Source organism: Pyrus communis, chromosome 1, assembly GCF_963583255.1.
Source record: "Pyrus communis chromosome 1, drPyrComm1.1, whole genome shotgun sequence".
NCBI lineage: Eukaryota > Viridiplantae > Streptophyta > Magnoliopsida > Rosales > Rosaceae > Pyrus > Pyrus communis.
The window spans coordinates 15,148,411-15,169,933 of NC_084803.1; the positions used below are offsets into that span (position 1 = coordinate 15,148,411).

The 21,523-nt window shown below is 36.5% G+C and overlaps 3 protein-coding genes across 3 annotated transcripts; all 3 read right to left on the reverse strand.

The window, feature by feature from the left end:
• Positions 1–5,485: 5,485 nt before the first annotated feature.
• On the reverse strand, positions 5,486–6,154 carry LOC137709930 (secreted RxLR effector protein 161-like). Its single transcript, XM_068448930.1, has one exon. The coding sequence runs from the start codon at positions 6,152–6,154 to the stop codon at positions 5,486–5,488; it is 669 nt and encodes a 222-aa protein (XP_068305031.1).
• A 2,810-nt stretch (positions 6,155–8,964) lies between these two features.
• Positions 8,965–9,339, reverse strand: LOC137710134 (uncharacterized). The gene has a single exon (XM_068449111.1). The coding sequence runs from the start codon at positions 9,337–9,339 to the stop codon at positions 8,965–8,967; it is 375 nt and encodes a 124-aa protein (XP_068305212.1).
• A 3,147-nt stretch (positions 9,340–12,486) lies between these two features.
• On the reverse strand, positions 12,487–16,321 carry LOC137716353 (protein STRICTOSIDINE SYNTHASE-LIKE 5-like). Its single transcript, XM_068455796.1, has 4 exons — positions 15,752–16,321; positions 13,427–13,734; positions 13,148–13,280; positions 12,487–13,043 (listed from the first exon to the last, which is right to left on the reverse strand). Exons 1-4 carry the CDS (start codon positions 16,193–16,195, stop codon positions 12,762–12,764), a joined length of 1,167 nt encoding a protein of 388 aa, XP_068311897.1. The 5' UTR covers positions 16,196–16,321; the 3' UTR covers positions 12,487–12,761.
• Between the last annotated feature and the right edge of the window lie 5,202 nt (positions 16,322–21,523).

Sequence of the window (21,523 nt, forward strand, 5' to 3'; positions counted from 1 at the left end):
TGTAGCAATGATCCTTCCAACATAACTCATTTTGACAAAATTCTAACGAAGTTGACGAAAATGATCATAACTACACATTTTGATGAGTTGAGGAATCCCAATTGTAACAATGGTCCGTCTAACATAACTTATTTTGACAAAATTCTAACAAAGTTGACGAAAATGACCATAGCTACACATTTTGACGAGTTAAGGGACCAATGGTAATGGATTTTTAGTTAAGGGATCATTGGTCCAATTTGATTAAAGTTGAGAGACCATTACTACAATTTTCTTTATAAACTAATTAAGTACATAAAGTAACTAGTGGGTCTAATACCAAACAAAATAGACTGGGTACATATTTTGTTGAAATGGTACCATGCCATGATCTTTAGGGTTAATTTGTATGAAAAACTTGGTTTTGAAAATCTAAAACTTGAAGAGCAAAACTACATAGAGGAGGTATAGAGAGAGCAATTCTTGTTATCTTTCATTCATCAAAACTCTAGCATATAGAGGGCTCGAAGAAGTCCTAATTTTCAGGATCAATCTCGGCCATCTAGAGCCTCAGGAGCTGGGATCCTTCCACTTGGGAAATGATCCAACAACACAATACAATCAAGGAGATAAGAACAAATACAATTGTAAAATTTTCCTAAAAAAGAAACTAAGTTAGCCATTGGACATTCAAACATAACGGCTACTACTAAATTAGCAAACTTGCTTTCTTCTTCGATTTCTTCAAGTTCATCTACAGGATTGTCATATTGTCACGCCTCGGACCCGAATCGGTAATAAAAACTCAAATCCGAATTCGAAACGAAGTTAAAAGCTCAACAAATAAAGGAAAATTGGAACGGGTTGAAAAATAAATTCTTTTTATAAAAATAATTCATGATTCGTAAACAAATCAAGAATTCTTTACAACCTACAATAAATAGATGAATAAACTTTCTATTCTCCAATCTAATCTGATCTCATCCTGCCTACGCTCTTGAATGTCAAGTTCGTAAACCTGCATAACAATAGAGGGATGAGCTTCAACAGCTCAATAGGGACATAACCTTATCACAGTAAATTGACAATATCAAATTAAGTATCATGAAATTGTATAGCCAAATATCCAATCATAAATGATAACAACGCATGTATGCAATCCAACCTCTTCAGCTACACCCGTTAATTTATATAATAAAACACGCGGATCTGCATGTCCCATACCATGCATTTTACCACTGCAATCGTGGTTCGAATGTTCTATTATAGAAACTAACCCCCATACGATATCCCAAATTCATAAACCCCTTTTGCTAGTCATCTTATCTAATTCATTGATCTTTAGCCTAAATCACCTACATCGACAATTTATCCCACCGATATCCTATTCTAATGTGCACACTGAGCTCGCCTAGAACTGGTTTCACAATGAATAGATTCAACTACACAAAATATCCTTTCCAACTACCTTCATTTCCCGAATTCCAATCTCAACACTGAAATTCCAACCACATCTCACAACATGAGTGATGCACAGAAAATGTCATTTCATCTTTCACATGTATCACAATATATTCTCAACGAATAGCATTCCAACAATAATTCCATAACCAATAACAAGTAACACTTAATTGAAGCAATTAGCCAACTAATATCCAACCACATTAATCAACCAAAAAGATCAATAATATTGTAATACTTCACGAAATTTAATAAAATCAATTTCCGTAAAGGTTTGCGTTATTTCCCTTACCTGAATTCTAAAACTAAAACAAAAATCCACGTCACTACCATAATAGCTAAGCTCCACATACTTATTCACGTCACTACCAAAATAGTTAAGCTCCATGTACTTAAGCAAGTTCTTGATCACTCCTAAATCATCATGTATTTCTTCCACCCTATTTCTTTTCTAATCTCTCTCCATAATAAACATCTCTATATATATATATATATATATATAGTAAGTGAACGAGCTCCAGAGCATTATGCATGCTAGCCCATGTTGGAAAACAAATGGAGTTGATCTCCTATTTATAGGAATATAGGTCGGCTACAAATCATAATGGCCAAGTAAAAAATACAATAAAATATATAAAGAGGATTGATTCATCTGATTGGCAAGCAAGAGGTGTCAATCCACATATAAGAGATTAACACGTAAAGGCTAGCTATTGAATTTATGAGAACAATATTGGTGACACTTCCACCAACAAGTCTAATCACTAGTCCCTTTCCTTTACATGCAAGAAATAAAAAGCATGCATGACTTAACCAAAAGGTATACATATATAGTGTTACAAATAATTAGGTAAGTAACTAATATAACATTAAAAAGGCTAAAAAGGCTCTAGGTCAAAACAGACTGCTAACGATAACATTAATACAAAGCCTAAAAATATTGGATCTCACACATATGCATGTTGATTTTTAGCCTGTGAGAAGCTTAATTCTCAATAGCCTCTCCTAAGTTGCTCATTGGTTTCGCTCCAAGCTCAAACCTTAAATAGTTAAATCTCTCTCTCTCTCTCGGTAATGCCTTGGTAAAAATGTTTGCAACCTATTCTTTACTTTTGCAAATCTTCACATCAATTACTCCTTCTAGCAATGCTTGCTTCCTTTACAAAATGGTACTTCCTATTTATATGCCTTGTTTTCTGGTGGAAGATAGGGTTCTTCATTATGGAGATTGCTGACATGTTATCACAAAACACAGGGGTTGCATTAGTTTGCATTTCCCCAAAATCATCCAGCACAAATCTTAACCAAATAGATTGAGTTGTGGCCTTTGCTGCTGAGACATACTTAGCTTCTGTAGTTGATAAAGCAATTGTATTTTGCTTCATGAAAGTCCAAGAGAAAACACCACTTCCAAAACTAAATGCTTAGTCAGAGTACTTCTGCTATCATATTCACTTCCTACCCAGTTTGCATCACATAATCCAACTAATATTGCTTATTTGTCTTTTACATAATGCCATAGCTTAGTGTGCCCTACACATATCTCAAGACCCTCATTGCAACTCCAAAATATTACTTTGTAGGACTGTTCATGAATCTAGACAACATACTGGAAGCATACATCAAATCTGGCCTAGTTGCTATCAAACACAGTAAGCTTCCTACAATTTTCTTGTACATGCTTTCATCAGCTAATTCACTTCCATCCACTTTTTTGAGTTTATCACCAGTAAGTAGAGGGATAGATACATGTTTGCAATATTAAAGGCCAAATTTCACAAGTAAGGACTTACTTGCTTTGGTGAATAAATACACCATTTTTTGTTTGCAATATTCCCATTCCAGTTAGAGGTGAAGTCAGCCTTCTTGAATGGTGCCATGTTGAAATGGTACCAAACCATGACCTTTAGGGTTAATTTGTATGAAAACCTTGGTTTTGGAAATCTGAAACTCGAAGAGCAAAACTTCACAGAAGAGGTAAAGAGAGAGAGGGGGGGGGGGGAGAGAGAGAGAGAGAGAGAGAGAGAGAGAGAGAGAGAGAGAGAGAGAGAGAGAGTAATTCTTGTTATCTTTCATTCATCAAAACCCTAACATATATAGGGCTCAAAAAGGAGAGAGAGAGAGAGAGAGAGAGTAATTCTTGTTATCTTTCATTCATCAAAACCCTAACATATATAGGGCTCAAAAAGGTCCTATTTTTCAGGGATCAATCTAAGCCATCTAGAGCCTCAGGAACTAGGATCATTCCACTTAGGAAAGGATCCAACAACACAGTGCAATCAAGGAGATAAGAACAAATTCAGCTGCTAAACTTTCCTAAAAAGAAACTAAGTTAGCCGTTGGACATTCAAACATAACGACTACTACTAACTTAGGAAACTTGCTTTCTTCTTCGATTTGTTCAAGTTCATGTGCAGGATTGTCATCTGCAGGTTGATTTCTAGCCTACGAAAAGCTTAATTCTCAACATATTTAACTCATACAGCAAAAAAGTAGCCCATTCTTCTAACTCAAAACTCATGGCCTTTACCCTTGAATCTTGATAAAGAAAATGATAAACCATAAGTTTGTTGTTTGCTGTGACTCCTCCATTAAAGATGCTGTTGCTACAAATTGTGATTTCTTTTCAACTCTTCAGCTGATATACTCTTGTATTATTTCCTATACTTGGGGATTTATATAGAATAGTTATTTGTAATTAGTTCTTCTTGTAACTCTTTGATGTAATTCATCTCTATAAATACAAACATACAAACTCTCTCAGAATTAACTGAGTTGAGCATCAATAACTATTTTAGCCTTTATAATGTTGTGTGTGATTATTTCTCCTTTATGGTATCATAGAGCTAAAATGTCTCATGACAGACACCAATTTTTTTTTTTTTTTTTTTCCAATGGCCTCGTCAGCATCTTCTTCCTCCTCAGACTCCTCTTCTTCTGCCCTACCCACTTCCGCTATTCCCAATGTCTTTAATTTTTTGATGATCAAGCTTGATCGTACAGACTACCCTCTTTTAAATGCACAAATCCTACCCTACTTTGTAGCATGAACCTCGTCTCCTTCGTTGATGGCACCAATAAGTGTCCCTCGGCTTTTCTCAAGGATATTGCAGGAAATCTCACCATCGCTGTCAACCTAGCCTTCGAAGTCTGGATACAGCAGGATGCCATGGTCATACCATGGATCAATAGTTCGGTTCACCTAACAGTTTTGACCATTCTTATTGGCAAAACTAGCTCTCACTCTGTTGGACTTCCCTCCACAAGCATTATGCTTAGACGTCCACTGGTCGTCTTTTGCAACTCTGGAGTGAACTTATGAACACTCATCGCGGTGATTCATCAATTGCTGATTTTTTGGATCGTGTAAATTGTCTCGCTGACACACACTCTCTCTCTTTCTCAGGGTCTCCAGTTTCAGACTAAGACTTAGTGGCCATTGTTCTCAATAATTGGTCATGCGTATGAAGGTACCGTGGCGTCTGCCCAAGCTTGAGAGGATGTTATCTTCTATGGCGCTTTGGAAGCTCTACTTCTCGGTGCCAAACGTTACCAAACGATGAGCACTATGTTCAACATTGATGCTACTCATACTAGCCTTGTTGCTAGATGTGGAGGCCTTGGTTTTCAGGTCGATACAGGGCATGGTTTTCAGGCTGTTGGTCGTGGTTTTCAAGCTAGTGCTAGTTGTTAGTGTAAATGTATTCGATGATTTTTGATCTAGAGAGAGCTGGACAGAAAGGAAAGATGAACGAAAACTGAAACCGAATGGTTTTTCTTCTTCTCTCTTGCAAAAGTTGCAGAGGAATATTTTCACTATTTCAAAAGAAAGCACTAACTCTGCTTTTACATTAACTGTTGGCCTTAACTTGGGACCACACATACACTACATTTCATCTTAGTCACTTATCTATCTAATTACATGAATCAACCAACACATGGCACTCATGGCCTTTTACAAAACAGAACTTTACACTTGGCATTATTTTGCATAAGTGAATACACCAATTTAAGTAATCTTATTCTAAACTTTTCAGCTCAACATTTATAATTCAACACTCCCCTTTAAGTTTTGAGTTGATTTCACACCAAGCATATCCCTGAGATAGTTGAAACGATCCTTAGCCAAAGGTTTTGTGAAGATATCTGCTACCTGCTTTTCAGTGGGACAATACACCAAATCAATGATTCCTTCATGCAGTGCATCCTTAATAAAGTGATACCTTCTATCAATGTGCTTAGTCTTTTGATGGAACACAGAATTCTTTGTGATAGCAATGGCAGATGTGTTGTCACAGTGAAGAGGAGTAGCTACAGTTTGTAATTCTCCCAAATCTTCCAAAACAAACCTCAGCCATATTGCTTGAGCTGTGGCTTCTGATGCACTTATATATTCAGCCTCTGCAGTTGAGAGTGCAACACAGTTTTGCTTGACCGAAGCCCAGGAAAACACATATCCTGATGTGCTTTTGCTGTCTTCCAATGAACCACCCCAATCACTATCACAGAAGCCAATTAAACAAGCTTTTCTTCCTTTCACATACTCCAAGCCATAATCCAGAGTTCCCTTGATGTATCTTAGTACTCTCTTTGCAGTTCCATAATGTCTATTGGTAGGACAATGCATGTATTTTGCCAATAAACTAGCTGCATACATTATATCCGGCCTTGTAACAGTGAGATATAGAAGGCTTCCCACAATGCTCTTATACATCTCATCACTCGCAGATCCACTTCCATCATCTTTAGATAACCTCAGTAGCTACAAGAGGAGTTGTGACAATCTTTGCTTCATTTAAACCAAATTTACTCAGTAAAGAGCTTGCATACTTCTTTTGATTAATGAAGATGCTAGAATCTGTTTGAATCACTCTCATCCCAAGGAAGTGATGAAGAAGTCCTAAATCTGTCATTTCATACTTCATTTTCATATCTTCTGTGAACTCTTCTAGCATTGGTTTGCAACTACCAGTGTAGACTATATCATCTACATAGATAGAGACAATCAGGATATCTTCTCCCCTTGCTTTTATATACAGGGTTGGTTCACTCAAGCTTTTCTTGAAACCACACTGTGAGAAATAGTTGTCAATCTCTCCATACCAAGCTCTCGGAGCTTGTTTTAGACCATAGAGGGCCTTATGAAGTTTGTACACATTTTCTTCCTTGCCTTTTACTACAAAACCTTCAGCTGCTCAACATATACCTTTTCTTGTAGAACTCTATTCAAGAAGGCCGATTTCACATCTAATTGATACAGTTTCCAGCTCTTTTGTGCAGCCAAAACTATTAAGGTTTTAATGGTATCCAACCTAGCAACCGGTGCATAAGTCTCATTGTAGTCTAAAACAGGCTTTTGTGCATAGCCTTTTGCAACCAACCTTGCTTTATTCTTCAACACTGAGCCATCAAGATTTAACTTGGTTTTGTAAACCCATTTAACCCCTATAACAGGTTTTTCAGTTGGTCTGTCAACAAGCTTCCAGGTGCCATTCTTTTCAATCATAAACAACTCATCATTCATAGCTTTTAACCAAGACTCATCTTGTTTAGCATCCTTATACTTCTCTGGATCCATGATACACAGATTGCATTGAGCCAACACTTCATTCAGATTCCTCCACTTCAGTGGTGTATGATCAAATGCTTGATTGTGTCCTTCACTTAAGTTTGACATGCTTGTAGATTCACCTAAGATAAGTGACTTGGATTGAATTTCAGAGTCTTCAATATTAAGAGCTCTCCTAGATGGAGATAATATAGATGATGTAGGAGACAACACCGTTCTGTCACTGCTCTCTGTACTTATGTCACTATGAATAAAACTTCCAGTATTAAGAGATGTTGACCCTGAGTTCTCTTCCTAATTCCAGGCAGCTTCTTCATCAAATACAATGTCTCTTGACAAGAACAACTTCTTGGATAGCGGATCAAATACCCTATACCCCTTTTCACAAGTTGCATATCCCACAAATACTTCTTTGAAGCTTTTAGGTTCAAGTTTATGTCTCTGTTCACTTGGAACATGAACGTAACATAGAGATCCAAATACTCTCAGATGGGCTATTCCTGGTTTTCTACCGGAATAAGCTTCAAAAGGTGTGATATTATTCAAAGCCTTTGTGGGACATCAATTTAGGATATATACAAATGTATGCACTGCTTCTGCCCAGAGAAGATATGGCATCCTCTTCTCATGCAACATAGATTTCGCCATTTCAATCACGGTTCTGTTCTTCCTCTCTACTACTCCATTTTGTTATGGAGTATATGCAAGAGTAAGTTGTCTTTGTATTCCTTCCTTTTCACAGAAATGATCAAATTCTGATGACTTGAACTCCCCTCCTCTATCACTTCTCAGAGTCTTAATCTTGAAACCACTTTGTAATTTTGCCAGGGCTTTGAATTTCTTAAAACAGTTAAATGCATCAGACTTATATCTCAAGAAATAGACCCAAATCATTCTGGTAAAATCATCTATCAGCAGCATGAAATACTTATTTCTAGCAATTGACTCAGTCTTCATAGGTCCACACAAATCAACATGAATCAGTTCAAGTGGAGCAGTTGCTCTGTACACTTGATTTCTTGGGAATTCTTCTCTGTGTTGTTTACCAAATTGGCAACCTTCACAAACTTCATTGTAGTCTGCAAGCTGTGGCAAACCATGTACCATTTCCTTGTCTCTCAATTGTTTGAGACCACCAAAGTGTAAATGTTCAAGTCTCCTGTGCCAAGTCTCAGTAGAGTGAGTGACACTAGCTTTCAACACCATTTGATTCTCAGAGAACAAAGTCAGTGGATAACACCTATTCATTCTCTTTTTCACTCTCATAACCAAGCATTCCAGTGATGGACCATCATACACACTGCACATTCCACCTCTAAACACCAAGAAATATCCATGTTCATCCATTTGACCAACACTGAGTAAGTTCTCCTTTAAACCGGGAAGATACATTACTTCTCTAACATACTTTCTCCCTTTATTTGTATCAATAACCAAAGATCTCATTCCTGCAACATTCACAAGATCTCCAGTCGGCATTTGAACTTTGCCAGCTACATTGGTTCTAACCTCAACAAGCAAATCTACATTTCCTGTCATGTGATTGCTACAACCACTATCTATATACCACTCTCCATTCACCTTCGGTTCTGTGACTGTGTTGTTTGCATAAAACAGATTTCCTGTCATCTCCAATTGATTTGCATTATTTGCCTTTTGCACTGATTTGCCTACAGTACACTTTCTAGCCCAATGCCCAAATTTATCACAGTTGAAGCATTTTGGTTTCCCTTTGTATCTACACTCACCAAAATGATATTTAGAACACACCTTGCACTGAGGCTTTGCAACCTCTTGACCCATTGACTGAGATGCATTTGCATTCTGATAATTGTGCATAGGAGATTTCTGCTAAAATTTGGGTTTTAATTCCCATTTCTTGCCTTTAGAATTCCAATTTCTCTGAAATCTAGACGAACCAGAATGAACACCACTTTTGTTCTGTTCCTTTGGATTCACAGAGAGTGAAGAGAATGCTCTCTCACATCAACCGTATGCAAATCAAACCGTTGTTCTTGACTCTTTAAAATTGCAACTACCTCCTGCAATTCTACAGTCTCCAAAAATTTTGTATTCTCAATGACAAGACATATGAGATCATATGATTTACTAAGGCTAATCAGAACTTTCTGCACAAGTCTTTCATTAGACAAAATTTCCCCAAATGTTTTCATCTGATTTATCAAATCATTTAGCCTAGTAAGATACCCAGACAAAGTTTCATCAACACGCATGCTAGCATACTCAAATTCACGTCTCAGATTTTGTAATTTCACAGATCGTACTTGATCACCACCGTGATACTCTCCATACAACAAATCCCATGCCATCTTCGCTGACTCGGCATTGGCGATTCAAGGGAAAATTTGATCCGAGACTGCATTCTGAATGATTCCCAAAGCCTTTGCGTCTTGCATCAACACAGCTGGCATTTCTTCATCTACATCATCCTCCGATGATCCTTCAGGCTTATTCTTCTTTGAATCGGGCGTTTTAACTCCCTTCTCCACCAGATTCCACAACCCATGTGATTTGAAGATTGTCACCATCTTGATTCTCCAGAACTTGTAGTTCTCACCGGAGAAAATTGGAGTTCTCATTTCTGAGCTTCCAGATCCAAACATCTTTGGTCTGACTGGATTGATTTCTCTTCTCAGATTATAATGAGTTTCCAGCGACTTTCACCAAGCTTCAAATCAGCTCAATGATTTCACAGATTTACGCCCAGGCTCAGATGATCGAACCTGGCTCTGAGGCCATGTTAGTGTAAATGTATTTGATAGGTTTTGATCTAGAGAGAGCTGGACAGAAAGGAAAGATGAACGAAAACTGAAACCGAATGGTTTTTCTTCTTCTCTCTTGCAAAAGTTGCAGAGGAATATTTTCACTATTTCAAAAGAAAGCACTAACTCTGCTTTTACATTAATTGTTGGCCTTAACTTGGGACCACACATACACTACATTTCATCTTAGTCACTCATCTATCTAATTACATGGATCAACCAACACATGGCACTCATGGCCTTTTACAAAACAGAACTTTACACTTGGCATTATTTTGCACAAGTGAATACACCAATTTAAGTAATCTTATTCTAAACTTTTCAGCTCAACACTTATAATTCAACCGTGGCGGCCGTGGTCATTTTCAACGTGGTCATGGCATGTTTCAACAGCCAGAGGCTCGTGTTCCTAATGATGGTGTGCTCGGTGTTGCATATCTGCAAGGTAATGTTTTTAAACCTAATGGTTGTGTTCAGTGCCAAATTTGCCGTAAGCCTGGTTATTCTGCTATCAACTGCTACAATCGTATGAACGTGGCATACAAATGTCGTGTTCCCGCTTCCAAGCTTCAGTCATATGCCGCTGCTGTTCCTATCCATGACTCTTCACCCATGGCTGCTCCACTGGTTCAAAATTGGCTCTTTGATTCTGGAGCTAATGCTCATATTACCAATAACTTGGCACACGTGGTTGATCCCTGAGAGTACAAGGGCAATCATCATGTGAATGATGTAGTTGGAATCACATGTTTGCTTATTTCTAAAGTTGGTCAATCCCATATTCGCACTCCCACCCATACCTTGAATCTTTTAAACATTTTATATTGTCCCAATGCTTCAACCAATGTTATCTTTATAAATTGTTTTACTATGGATAACAACTGCTCCCTAACCTTATATCCCCATTCTTATCGTGGTCAGGACTTAACAATAGGGAAGATACTTTTGTAAGGCTGGACTAAGAACAGCTTCTATCCTTTTTCTAGTCTTTCATCCAAAAACAATCATGGCGTCTTTGCATATTTTGGTGGTCGTGTGTCTGATGCAATGTGGCATTCTAGACTAGGGCATCCCTCTGTTTCTATTTTAAAGTTTTTAGTTGCTAGGAATAAATTGCCAATTCATGGCCATGCTTCTGCTCCATGTCATTCTTGTCCTCTAGGAAAAAGTCACAAACTTCCATTTTCGCTTACTATTTCAATTTCAAAGTTTCCTTAAGAATTAATTCATTCGGATATATGGACTTCCCTGTCGTACTTGATTTTATTGATGATTATTCACGTTACTCTTGGATATATCCTTTAAAACTTAAATCCGAAGTGTTTCATGCTTTTGTTTCTTTTAAGAAACTTGTTGAAAATATGTTTAGTAGGCAAATAAAATCATTGCAAACCGATGGAGGTGGCGAATATATGAGTCATAATTTTTAAAAACTGTTGATGCACAAAATTAGTGAAGACTTTGGAACAAAGTAAAGTGTCAAGTTTGTGACATTTGCTCAGTTGCTCCGATCGCTAATGAGGATAAATATGTACAGAGATAGAGATAGGGGAGTAAACACAAGATGTACGTGGTTAGTTTGGCTACGTCCACGGAGTAGAGGAGTTCTCTTTAATAGTGAAGGGTTTACACAAATATAGGTTCAAGCATAATCATCATTAGTGAGTTCTAATGACTGGTTTAAGTACAATAATGACATTAGGGATTCATTCTAGGAGAATGATCTTCTTTTATAGTTGAGGAGAGTCTTTAGATTTTGTCTGCGGTCGATGTGGGACTCTATGAACTTTATTCTGACATTGACATGTGTCGTGCTGTGATTGGCCTCCTGGTTGGAGGGAAAACTCTTGTCCTTCGGCAGGAGTGCCTCAGCATGACCCCTCAGTGGATCCTTGAAGGTACAAAGTTGACCGGTGTTTGGTAGTTTTGGGATTGGTCAAGTATGGTACAAATAAAAACTATTTAACATCTCATGGCACATGTCCTCATCACCTTGACAAAACGGACTTGCAGAATGTAAACATCGACATTTGGTTGAAACTGGACTTACTTGACTTGCTCATGCATCAATACCTGTCACGTTTTGGGTAGAAGCTTTTCACACTGCAAATTATTTGATGAATCGCTTGCCCACCAAAGTTTTGCATAATGAATCTCCCTTTGAAAAATTATTTTCCACTCCTCCACAACATGATTTTTTTAAAGTTTTTGGCTGTTCATGTTCCCTGTATCTTCAACCATATAATCAAAACAAACTTAAATTTCGGTCTAAAAAGTGTATTTTTCTTGGTTATTCCTTAAATCAAGAGGGTTATCGTTGTTTTGATCCCTCCAAGGGAAAAATTTTCATGTCTCACCATGTTATTTTTGATGTAAAATGTTTCCCCCCATAAGGATATGGCTATTACTCCGGCTCTGCATTCTCCATCCACTAACGTAATAAACATAGACACCATACTGCCACCTACTACCTCTATCCCATCACCTAATAATTCCCACCGCCTAAACCCTATCACCTTACCACATCATCCAACCCAAACTCAACCTTTACCCACTCCCAATATCTCGCCCATCCCTACCCCACCTGATCACGCTACATGCACTCCAACACCACCTCCACTAAAGATGCTGCTGCTACGAGCTGTGATTCATTTTCAACTCTTCATCTGATATACTCTTGTATTATCCGCAATACTTGGGGATTTATATAGAATAATTATTTGTAATCAGTTCTTTGATGTAATTCATCTCTATAAATACAAACATACAAACTCTCTCAGAATTAACTGAGTTGAGCATCAATAACTCTTTTAGCCTTTATAACCTTATGTGTCATTATTTCTCCTTTAGAAAATACGATAGTAATGAACTGATTGACTATATTGTATATAACACAAGCAAATGTCACAAAACGAGATATGAAGTGCTGAGATTTTGCTACAATCAAACGCCCACCCGGCTGAAATTCCTCATGTGATAGCTGCAACTGGTGGGTTTTCTTGAATGTTAAGGCGGAGCATGTAAGGGTGAAGTATCGAACCGCAGTAAATGTAATTACCAATCTTGATGCCACTTGAAACCATCGACAATCTTGGATCATAGTAGTGATCAATCAAATTTCCTTCTAAATCAACGGCCAGAACTCCACCATTCTTCTCCACACTGGGTCTTAATTTGTATTTCTCCATAATTGCCATCACTTTTCTTATGGAAGGATACCTAACAGCCAAATCCCATGCCAATGAAGGCGCCTGCATTCAAAATTGATCAATTTTGAGCCCCTTCCTAGGTAATGTTAGAAGCTTAAAGGGCATAAATGCCAAGTGGTTTATAACAGTCTTAATCTACTAATTACCAAGGACAATGCAATCCAGTAACGGCCTTCTCCATCATATCTTATGTTATCAGGATACCCTGGAAGATGATCAATAAAAGTATCCACGCTTCCCTTTTTCTGACCTTGTATGTAATACTTTGTACACCTCCTCCTGTAGTACGTATAAACAGAAAGACAGCCTAACATGTTACGTTTTTAGTATCAGGTTATCAGTTTACATTATGCATTGGAACAACAATTTATGAATTGGACAAGCTCAAATCGATCGCATGCAAAAGTTGTACACTAACAACGTACATTGGGGTTTCGCAGTAGATTACGTGACTCTGATCCGGTGAAACCACCACTCCATTAGCGAAGTACAGATCACGCACCAGCACTGTGGTCTGTTTGGTTGCTGAATCGTAGCTCATGAGTCTTCCGTGAGGCCGGCCTTCCAAAATGTCCCAAACATGGTCTTTTAAGCTGTATTTGTATGAAGCATCTGTGAAATAAATCATTCCATCCACTGCGACATCTACAGCGTCCGTCAGTGAAAATTTTACACCCTCAACATTGTCTGTCAGCAGCTTCACCTCACCCTCACTTGTTACGTTCAGTAAGCCCTGCCATACACTAGATTTTGTTATTTTGTATAAACTATAGGGGTGTGATATTCACACACCCCATTTACTGCTCTCACACTCTTCTAATTTTCGATCGTCGGATCAGATGAATTGAAAAAAATCAAATAACAGAAATTAACAAGAGATGTAAAAGAAGTAAAAAATGGTGTAATGTACCTTGTCTAATGCCTTTTTATCCACTACATACTACGCCTTCATTGGATACAATATCTTAAAAATGAACCAGTAACATTTTCATTTTTTAGTTTGATATTCTATTCAATTTGATAACCCTAAGTAAAGAGAGATGTGTGAGAAGCTAAAAAAAAATGTAAGTCACCTCTCTTTACAAACATATAATTAGTAGACTCTAGCCCCTTGACACGTCCTCACATGTATATCAATTGATTTTTTAATATTAAATTATGTTAGTTAAAAAAATGATTTTATATATTTTAAAAAATTATTCAAAGAAAGAAGTGAAGCTAACCACCAACGACGAGAGTTCTATTTTGAAATTCAAGTTTAAAATTTTCATTCAAAATTGTTTGAATTGCTAGTTTAGCCTTGGTTAAGTCACTTATATCTTTTTCACTTATCTGAAATACAAGCGATGACACTTCTCTAATCTACACTAGTAGAGGGGAGAATTCGAACACGGGAAGCATTGGGTTGAAAAGAATACCCTACTCATTAGGGTAATCCACTATTTGTCACTTGTAATTTTTTAGAATTCTAGTTTATAAAAGGTAAACTTTGAAATTTTAAAAGCTTTGTAAAATTAGTGTTCTCCCTTGATACGTTTAGATAGACATTGTTTGACTTCTTATATGAATGAGTTATAAGGTGATGCGGCATCATTTAACCATGCAAATGTTATATTATGAACAGTTGATTCTCCATCTAAATATCTAAAGAATTTCATTCGATTTAAAGATCAATTAGTCAATCATATAAAACAAGTTGATAGTTAATAAAGAAGATATTGCTTATTATCAATTTATCATAAAAGTCAATTTGTTTGACATATATAAATGGTTAAACGATCTCTAAAGTAAATAGATGCTTTTGAGAACGAATGTTTGTATTATAACATTTGCATAGTGAAATAATGTCATGTCATCATGTAAAGGAGAACAACAACTTATGAAACATGTTGATTCACAAAATCAAGTTGCTCTTGGATCAACTTAGATCCAACCATAAACCACATAACACACGTTAATACAAGGCTATATTGTAGTTCATCATGAGTTGGGTTATGTCCACATTGGTGTAGCTTTTACATAGCTCGTGTGGGCTATGTAGTGATACACAAATATGGTACAACAAAACACACACCATATGTGAATCATGTTTTTTGTTCTTAAAGTTGCATAGAAAGTAATCTGATTTGGAGTGTTTATCTATTAAAGTTACCTTTTAAAGACCATTCATAGAAAGATTAGGACCACTTAGGACCACTCAAGGCCGGGCTTGAGAATTTTGGAGGCCTCAACGAGCCTTTAAAGTGAGGTTTTAAAGTTTTTCGAGTCTCAATCCTTTGTATATTGATATGTGCAAAAAAAATTCAGTAAATACATGAAAGAGTCTATGTCTACGTCAAATATTATTAAAAATTAATATCAAAAGAATAAAGATACAAACATTATTTAGATTTTACACTTCAAGCGTTTTTAGATGTAAATGTACTAATTAAGTTTACGTAATCTAATTTTTCAACCAATTCATTTTAACTGGTAAAACAGCTAACACGTTTAATGCTTTTTGTTACATAGTCAATCGAAGGTAAGATTTGATCAATATTAATTTTGAAAATTCCTTTCTTTCGTCGAAGCACCTATAACTAATATGATTAACAAAATACTATAAGCAAAAGTTCAAAAAATAAGAGTGTAAATTTTTTTATTTGAACGGACACAAAAATTATAACATTAATTTATATATATGAGCCCGCTTATGGGACCACTGAAAGTCCGATTAGACATATTTGGAAAGTTGTCTATATTTTACTAACCTTGTCGGCATCAGCCACTAGAACTTCATCGTGATGCCCGAAAGCGAGTCCGAGCGGTCTGCCGCCCGTGTTGACCCAGTTCTCTATCGCAAACTCGGGACTCTCCGACTCGTTCCTCTTGACTCGCTTCACCCACCCATCTGCACATCCTGTGTAAATAATCCCCGACCTCTTATCATAAGCCACGTCCTCAGGCCCCGGCAGGACTCCAAACCCAACACGCTCAGCTCCTCGAAGCATGTGAGGGTTTTGAGCTGGGGCCGTCTTGATCAAGTGCCGAGTCAACTCCTGAAACGGCAGGGGGGCCGGGTCGAACGAGTCAAGTTGGTAGACTAGGGTTGCAGCAAAAATGGGGATGATTAGGAATAGAAACAGAGTTGGAGCTGAGAGCCATGATGGTTTGGAGCATGGTTCTGGTAGAGTAACTGAGTCTGCTGGGTTCATTGACTTGGGTATGGCGTTGAATTTGTGGTTTGATTCTGAATCTATCTATATATTATGCCAATGGAAAAGGTAAATAGTGGTTTTGATGTCATCAAGTTTCAACAAAAGTGTTTGGACAAAAATGGTTCTGAGAGAGAATACTATTTCAAGATAATACATCAAATAAGGCAGGTGTTTATTAATATTTTAATAGTATTATTTTAATAAGTAATTATTTTGTGATTTTTTTTAAATTAGTACCGCACAATATGTTAATAATAATATAATTCAATTTATCTATTTTTAAACATGTTCAAAACATCTTAAGAGGCGTGTAAAGCCGGTTATAAAAATAATCATTTGCACGCGAATAATAATGTGATTAAATTAGTTATCAAATAATTGTTTTTGTTTTTGTTTATTTTTTTTTTAAGCAAGCAATATTATCTATACTAAGGGGGAGGGGGTGAGCTTAGTCTTACAATGAGTTAGCAATAATGTGATTCAATTAGTTGTTTATTAAAGATAATTTTCTCTATTTTTAAACATGTTCAAAACATCTTAAAAAACATGTTATGCCGGTTATAAAAATAGTATTTTGCACGCAGATAATAATGTGATTAAATTACAATAAATTAGTTGACAACTGATTGGTTTTTTTTTTGTTTTTTAACAAACGATATTATCTACACTAAGAGGGAGAGGTGGACTTAGCTTCACAATGGGCTAGCAATAATGTGATTCAATCAGTTGTTTATTAAATATTAATTTCTCTATTTTTAAACACATTCAAAACATCTTAAGCGGCGTGTAATGCCGGTTATAAAAAAAAGTATTTTGCACGCGGATAATGTGATTAAATTACATTAAATTAGGTGTCAAATGATTGGTTTTTCTTTTTAACAAACAATATTATCTACATTAAGGGGGAGAAGGTGGGCTTAGCCTCACAATGGGTTAGCAATAATATGATTCAATCAATTGTTTATTAAATATTATTTTCTCTATTCTTAATGTAAATTCTATAAAGATCAATTTTATGTGAATTCAATTACTTTAATTGGTTTATGAGGGGTTTCTTTGTGACAGCCCGTCCCGGATTTTTCGTACCGTAAGGGTAAAATGATAGTTTTGCCCCTAGTGTGTTTGTTTCGTTGTGTGGTCATTTTGGGGTTTTGGTTGGCTGATTTTGGACCACACACACACCCACACTCATTCCTATTCTCTGCTCTGTCCCGTATCTGTCTCTCTCTCTCTTTCCCTTCTTCTCCATATGTACGGACATGAACCAAAGTGTTCGAAAACGTAGTAGATCGAGGAAGCAAACTACACATTTGTGCTCGTGAGGTTCTTAGGAGTTCAACCATACCTATTTCAGGTAAGGGAACCTTCGTTTTCACGTCGAACTCATGATCCCCGATTTGGTCACTGTTCATGCACACGTAAATTCATGTGTTTTTGGGAATTTCAAGTTTGTAGGAAGCTAGGTGAGGTCCTTAGGAAGCTCGGGTTGGTTCGTTTGAAGGTTTTGGACGTTGGGATCGTGAGTTGCAGGTTTGGCCAATTTTGGTGGAGTTTTCCCGGCGAGATTCCGTTAGTTTTAGTGCTTGAAGGTGGTACGGATTTGTTCCTCTAGTTGTCAGCTTCATTTTGGTACCAATTTCGTGAAATTGGGTGAAAAACAAGTGAGATATTAAGTTTAGAAATTTTCTCGGTTTTCCGACGACGGCGCCAGAGGTTGGCCGGAGAAGACGACGGAATATTCCGTCAGTTTGGATGAAATATTCCTAACAGCGTTAGGTTAACTTTAACGGAATCTGTCAAAGTTAACGGAATATTCCTGACGTCGTTAGTGTGCCAGGCACATGCCTGCGCGTGTGGTCGTGCCTTGGTCGGCGTGTGGGGGCGCGTGCGGTGTCAAAAAATTATTTTAAAAATATGGGGATGTTCGTAAGGTTGAGTAGATCACGTTGGTGTATTCACACACCCCATTTGAGCATTGTATGAGAAGTTATTTCGTAATGTTGGTTATGTGCTTTAAAATTAACATTTTTATAGTTATTTCGCATATAGGTGAGACCTATCCCAAGGACGAGCGCAGTCACTCGAGGCAAAGGGGTTACGACCCTTCTACATACCAGTGAGTGGGCTTTTGGTTTTCCGTATATACCTATATACTTGTGATTTTCCCAGAAAATGAAATTAAACGTTTATATGTTTTATATGTCATGCATTATGTTTGCCCATTTAATTATGCATTATTAGTTGCATATATATATATGTTTGGTGCTGCGGATGCACAAGTAAGTGTCAGGTAAGTTATGGTTTATGTTTATGTTTAGTAGTGATTTGAGATGCATTAAGAGCTCATAACCTGCACCCCCGATGTTAGTGCTCCCGCCCAGAGTAGGGCACAGTCCTTCACGTGATATTCACCTCCTGCACCACACGCTCATCTTGGATCCAAGTTAGGTGCACAGTCCTGTCGTACATACCACTATAGGTGGTTCTGACTCGTAGGTGACCCGCGATTATTCGCCTAGTCTTTACGTGATCGTAGCACTTGAGCGTATTTATTTACACCCAGTCCTGTCGTACAGACCACTTTAGGTGGTTCCGACTCGTGTGCAGGTATAGTTAGTGAGTTGGAGATTTGAGCTCTAGATTCAGCCGTACAGGTCACGTCAGGTGACTCCGGCTGACAGATTTCATGGCATTAATTTGACATACCCGAGTACTTGCATTTCTATGTAGAGGCATTCGACATGGCATATTTTTTAGCATGATTTATATATATGTGCATATTCTATTTTCTGAGAAACTATACAGGTTTTACGGCGAGGGGTTAGTACTTTTGATATTGAAATGATTTTGAAAAGCTTTGTTTTTGCCCACTCACACTTTCTGTTTTGCGCCACTCCAGGTTCTAGTTTGGATAGCTCTGTTGGTGGCTCTCGAGGAATTCACGGCATATCTGACAGATTATCACCAATGTAGGACCACCTTTGGGTGTGTTTATTTATTGTTTGTTCCCCTGGACTGCACTAGGTCTTTTATGCTCTGAACATTATTTATCACACTTGCGCTTGCACATGTTTGTTATCTACTTTGTGTATAACTTGATTTGTATTTATTCGTACTTTTATTACTATTCTTAGCTTCCGCACTATGCACATGGTTACGTCACTCTCACGTGACGGCCAGCATGCCCTGGTCTCGGTCAGGGTGTGTGATTCCTCTAGCATGATATAAGATTATTCATTTACTTCAAATATTTAACTTTCCTTTTGTCAATTTACGCATATAAATACATTAAAAACGTGTAAGTAGCACGTAGCCTACTGTAATTGAAAAAATGTCTTATGCACGCGCATGAAGGCTAATTATATATAAAGCTAACACAAAAGATGAATAGTGCTTTTAGTGTCACCAAACTTCAACAAAAATATTGGAAAACAATGCCCCCAAGATAAAAAACTTCAAAGGTATCCCAAAATAATGCATCAAATAAGGTAAGGGCAATTTTGTCATTTTAACAGTGTTTTTTAATAATTATTTTTTTTTGTGCTTTTTTTTATAAAAAAAAATTTGTATCTCACAATAAGCTAGCAATAATGTAATTCAATTTCTCTATTTTTAAACACGTTCAAAACATCTTAAAAGGCGTGTAATGCAGGTTATAAAAACAGTATTTTGCATGCGGATAATATTGTGATTGAATTAGTTGTCAAATGATTTTTTATTTTTTTTAACAAACGATATTATCTACACTAAGGGAGAGGGCAGTGGGATTAGCCTCATGGTGGACTAGTAATAATGTGATTCAATCAGTTGTTTATTAAATATTATTTTCTCTATTTTTAAACACGTTCAAAACATCTTAAGAGCCGTGTAATGCCGGTTATAAAAAAAATCTTTCTCACATGAATAATAATGTAATTAAATTAGTTGTCAAATGATTTTTTTTTAACAAATAATATTATCTACACTAAGGAGGAGGTGGGTGGGCAGCCCCACAATGGGCTAGCAATAATATGATTCAATCAATTGCTTATTAAATATTATTTTCTCTATTCTTAATGTAAATTCTATAGAGATTGATTTTATTATGTGAATTCAGCTGCTTTAATTGGGTTATGAGGGGTTTCTTCTAACATGATCTAAGATTATTCATTTACTTTGTCAATTTGCGTATATAAATACATGTAAAATGTGTACGTCATGCGTATCACACCGTGATTTAAAAAATGCATTATGCACGCTCATGAGCGCATGAAAGGTAGTACTGAACAAAGTGATCAACTCAAATTATAAGTATAAAGATCCATATATATATATATATGTATGTGTGTGTGTGTATATATATATTCCACTATACTCGACAGTAGCATTATTAAAGAAAAGGAATTTGGTAATATGTACTACGGGTTGTATACAGTTTAGTGAATTCCTTTTGCAGTGGTCTAACATTTTAGTGAATAAAATGTTGAGATTTTACTTGGACATTAAAACCCTTCAATCTCTTAAATCACTATAATAATTTCGAATTCCTCATTATTAATGGAATTCTTCATCACTTTTACCGGAGAAAGTTTGACTTAGCTAACAATAACGTATATACTTGTATTTGATTTGATATTTAGTTGATATAATTGAAAAAATGATGTAGTGCTAGTTGGGTATTGCTCTAGTGTGTAGTGTTTTCTTCTTCAATCAATTGTATCTCAAGTTTAAGTTTTAGGACAATTAGATACAATAAATATATGTTGACACTGGTAAATATATGTTGACACTGGTAGCAGAAATGATCAGTTTTTATTATGTCCTCATTATATCATCATTTATTATGTAATCATTATGTCATCTATATATGACCAACATATTGTCATTACTAAAAAATACTCCATTGGTACAAAAGCTAGTACATACATGTGGCCATTGGTGTAGAACAATCAATTAAAATTCGAAAGTAAAGTTGGTACATATTAATTTCTCGTTGACATTAACGCTAAGAACTCCTTTAGATGAAAATTTGAGGGTCACTAATATTATAATACATATATCCTTGTCATATCACGTAATAATATTAAATAAATGTTTTATGTAATTCGTAATAAGGATTTCTTGGTCTCTAATAGGCCGGCAAGGGTTTCAGAATCTTTTTTTTTTTTTTTTTTTGTTTAACACGATACTTAACCTAGAAATAGCTCAATCATAAGGTCCAACAGCTGAAAGATCACGACACACAACCTAATTTTCCAAGTTTAATTTTATGGGTTTATAGTATATCCTTTTTTAGCCGGCCTCTTGGACCTTGCTGCCTTTTTGTTGGGTTGGGTTGGGTTGGTT

Excerpts from the sequence above, each read along its gene's own strand:
- LOC137709930 (XM_068448930.1), bottom strand. The coding sequence starts at position 6,154 with ATGTATAAGAGCATTGTGGGAAGCCTTCTATATCTCACTGTTACAAGG.
- LOC137710134 (XM_068449111.1), bottom strand. The coding sequence starts at position 9,339 with ATGGCATGGGATTTGTTGTATGGAGAGTATCACGGTGGTGATCAAGTA.
- LOC137716353 (XM_068455796.1), bottom strand. The coding sequence starts at position 16,195 with ATGAACCCAGCAGACTCAGTTACTCTACCAGAACCATGCTCCAAACCA. Across the intron at positions 13,281-13,426 it reads ATCTACTGCGAAACCCCAAT|GAGGAGGTGTACAAAGTATT; the intron begins GTACGTTGTTAG and ends TACGTACTACAG. Across the intron at positions 13,044-13,147 it reads ACTGGATTGCATTGTCCTTG|GCGCCTTCATTGGCATGGGA; the intron begins GTAATTAGTAGA and ends TTTTGAATGCAG.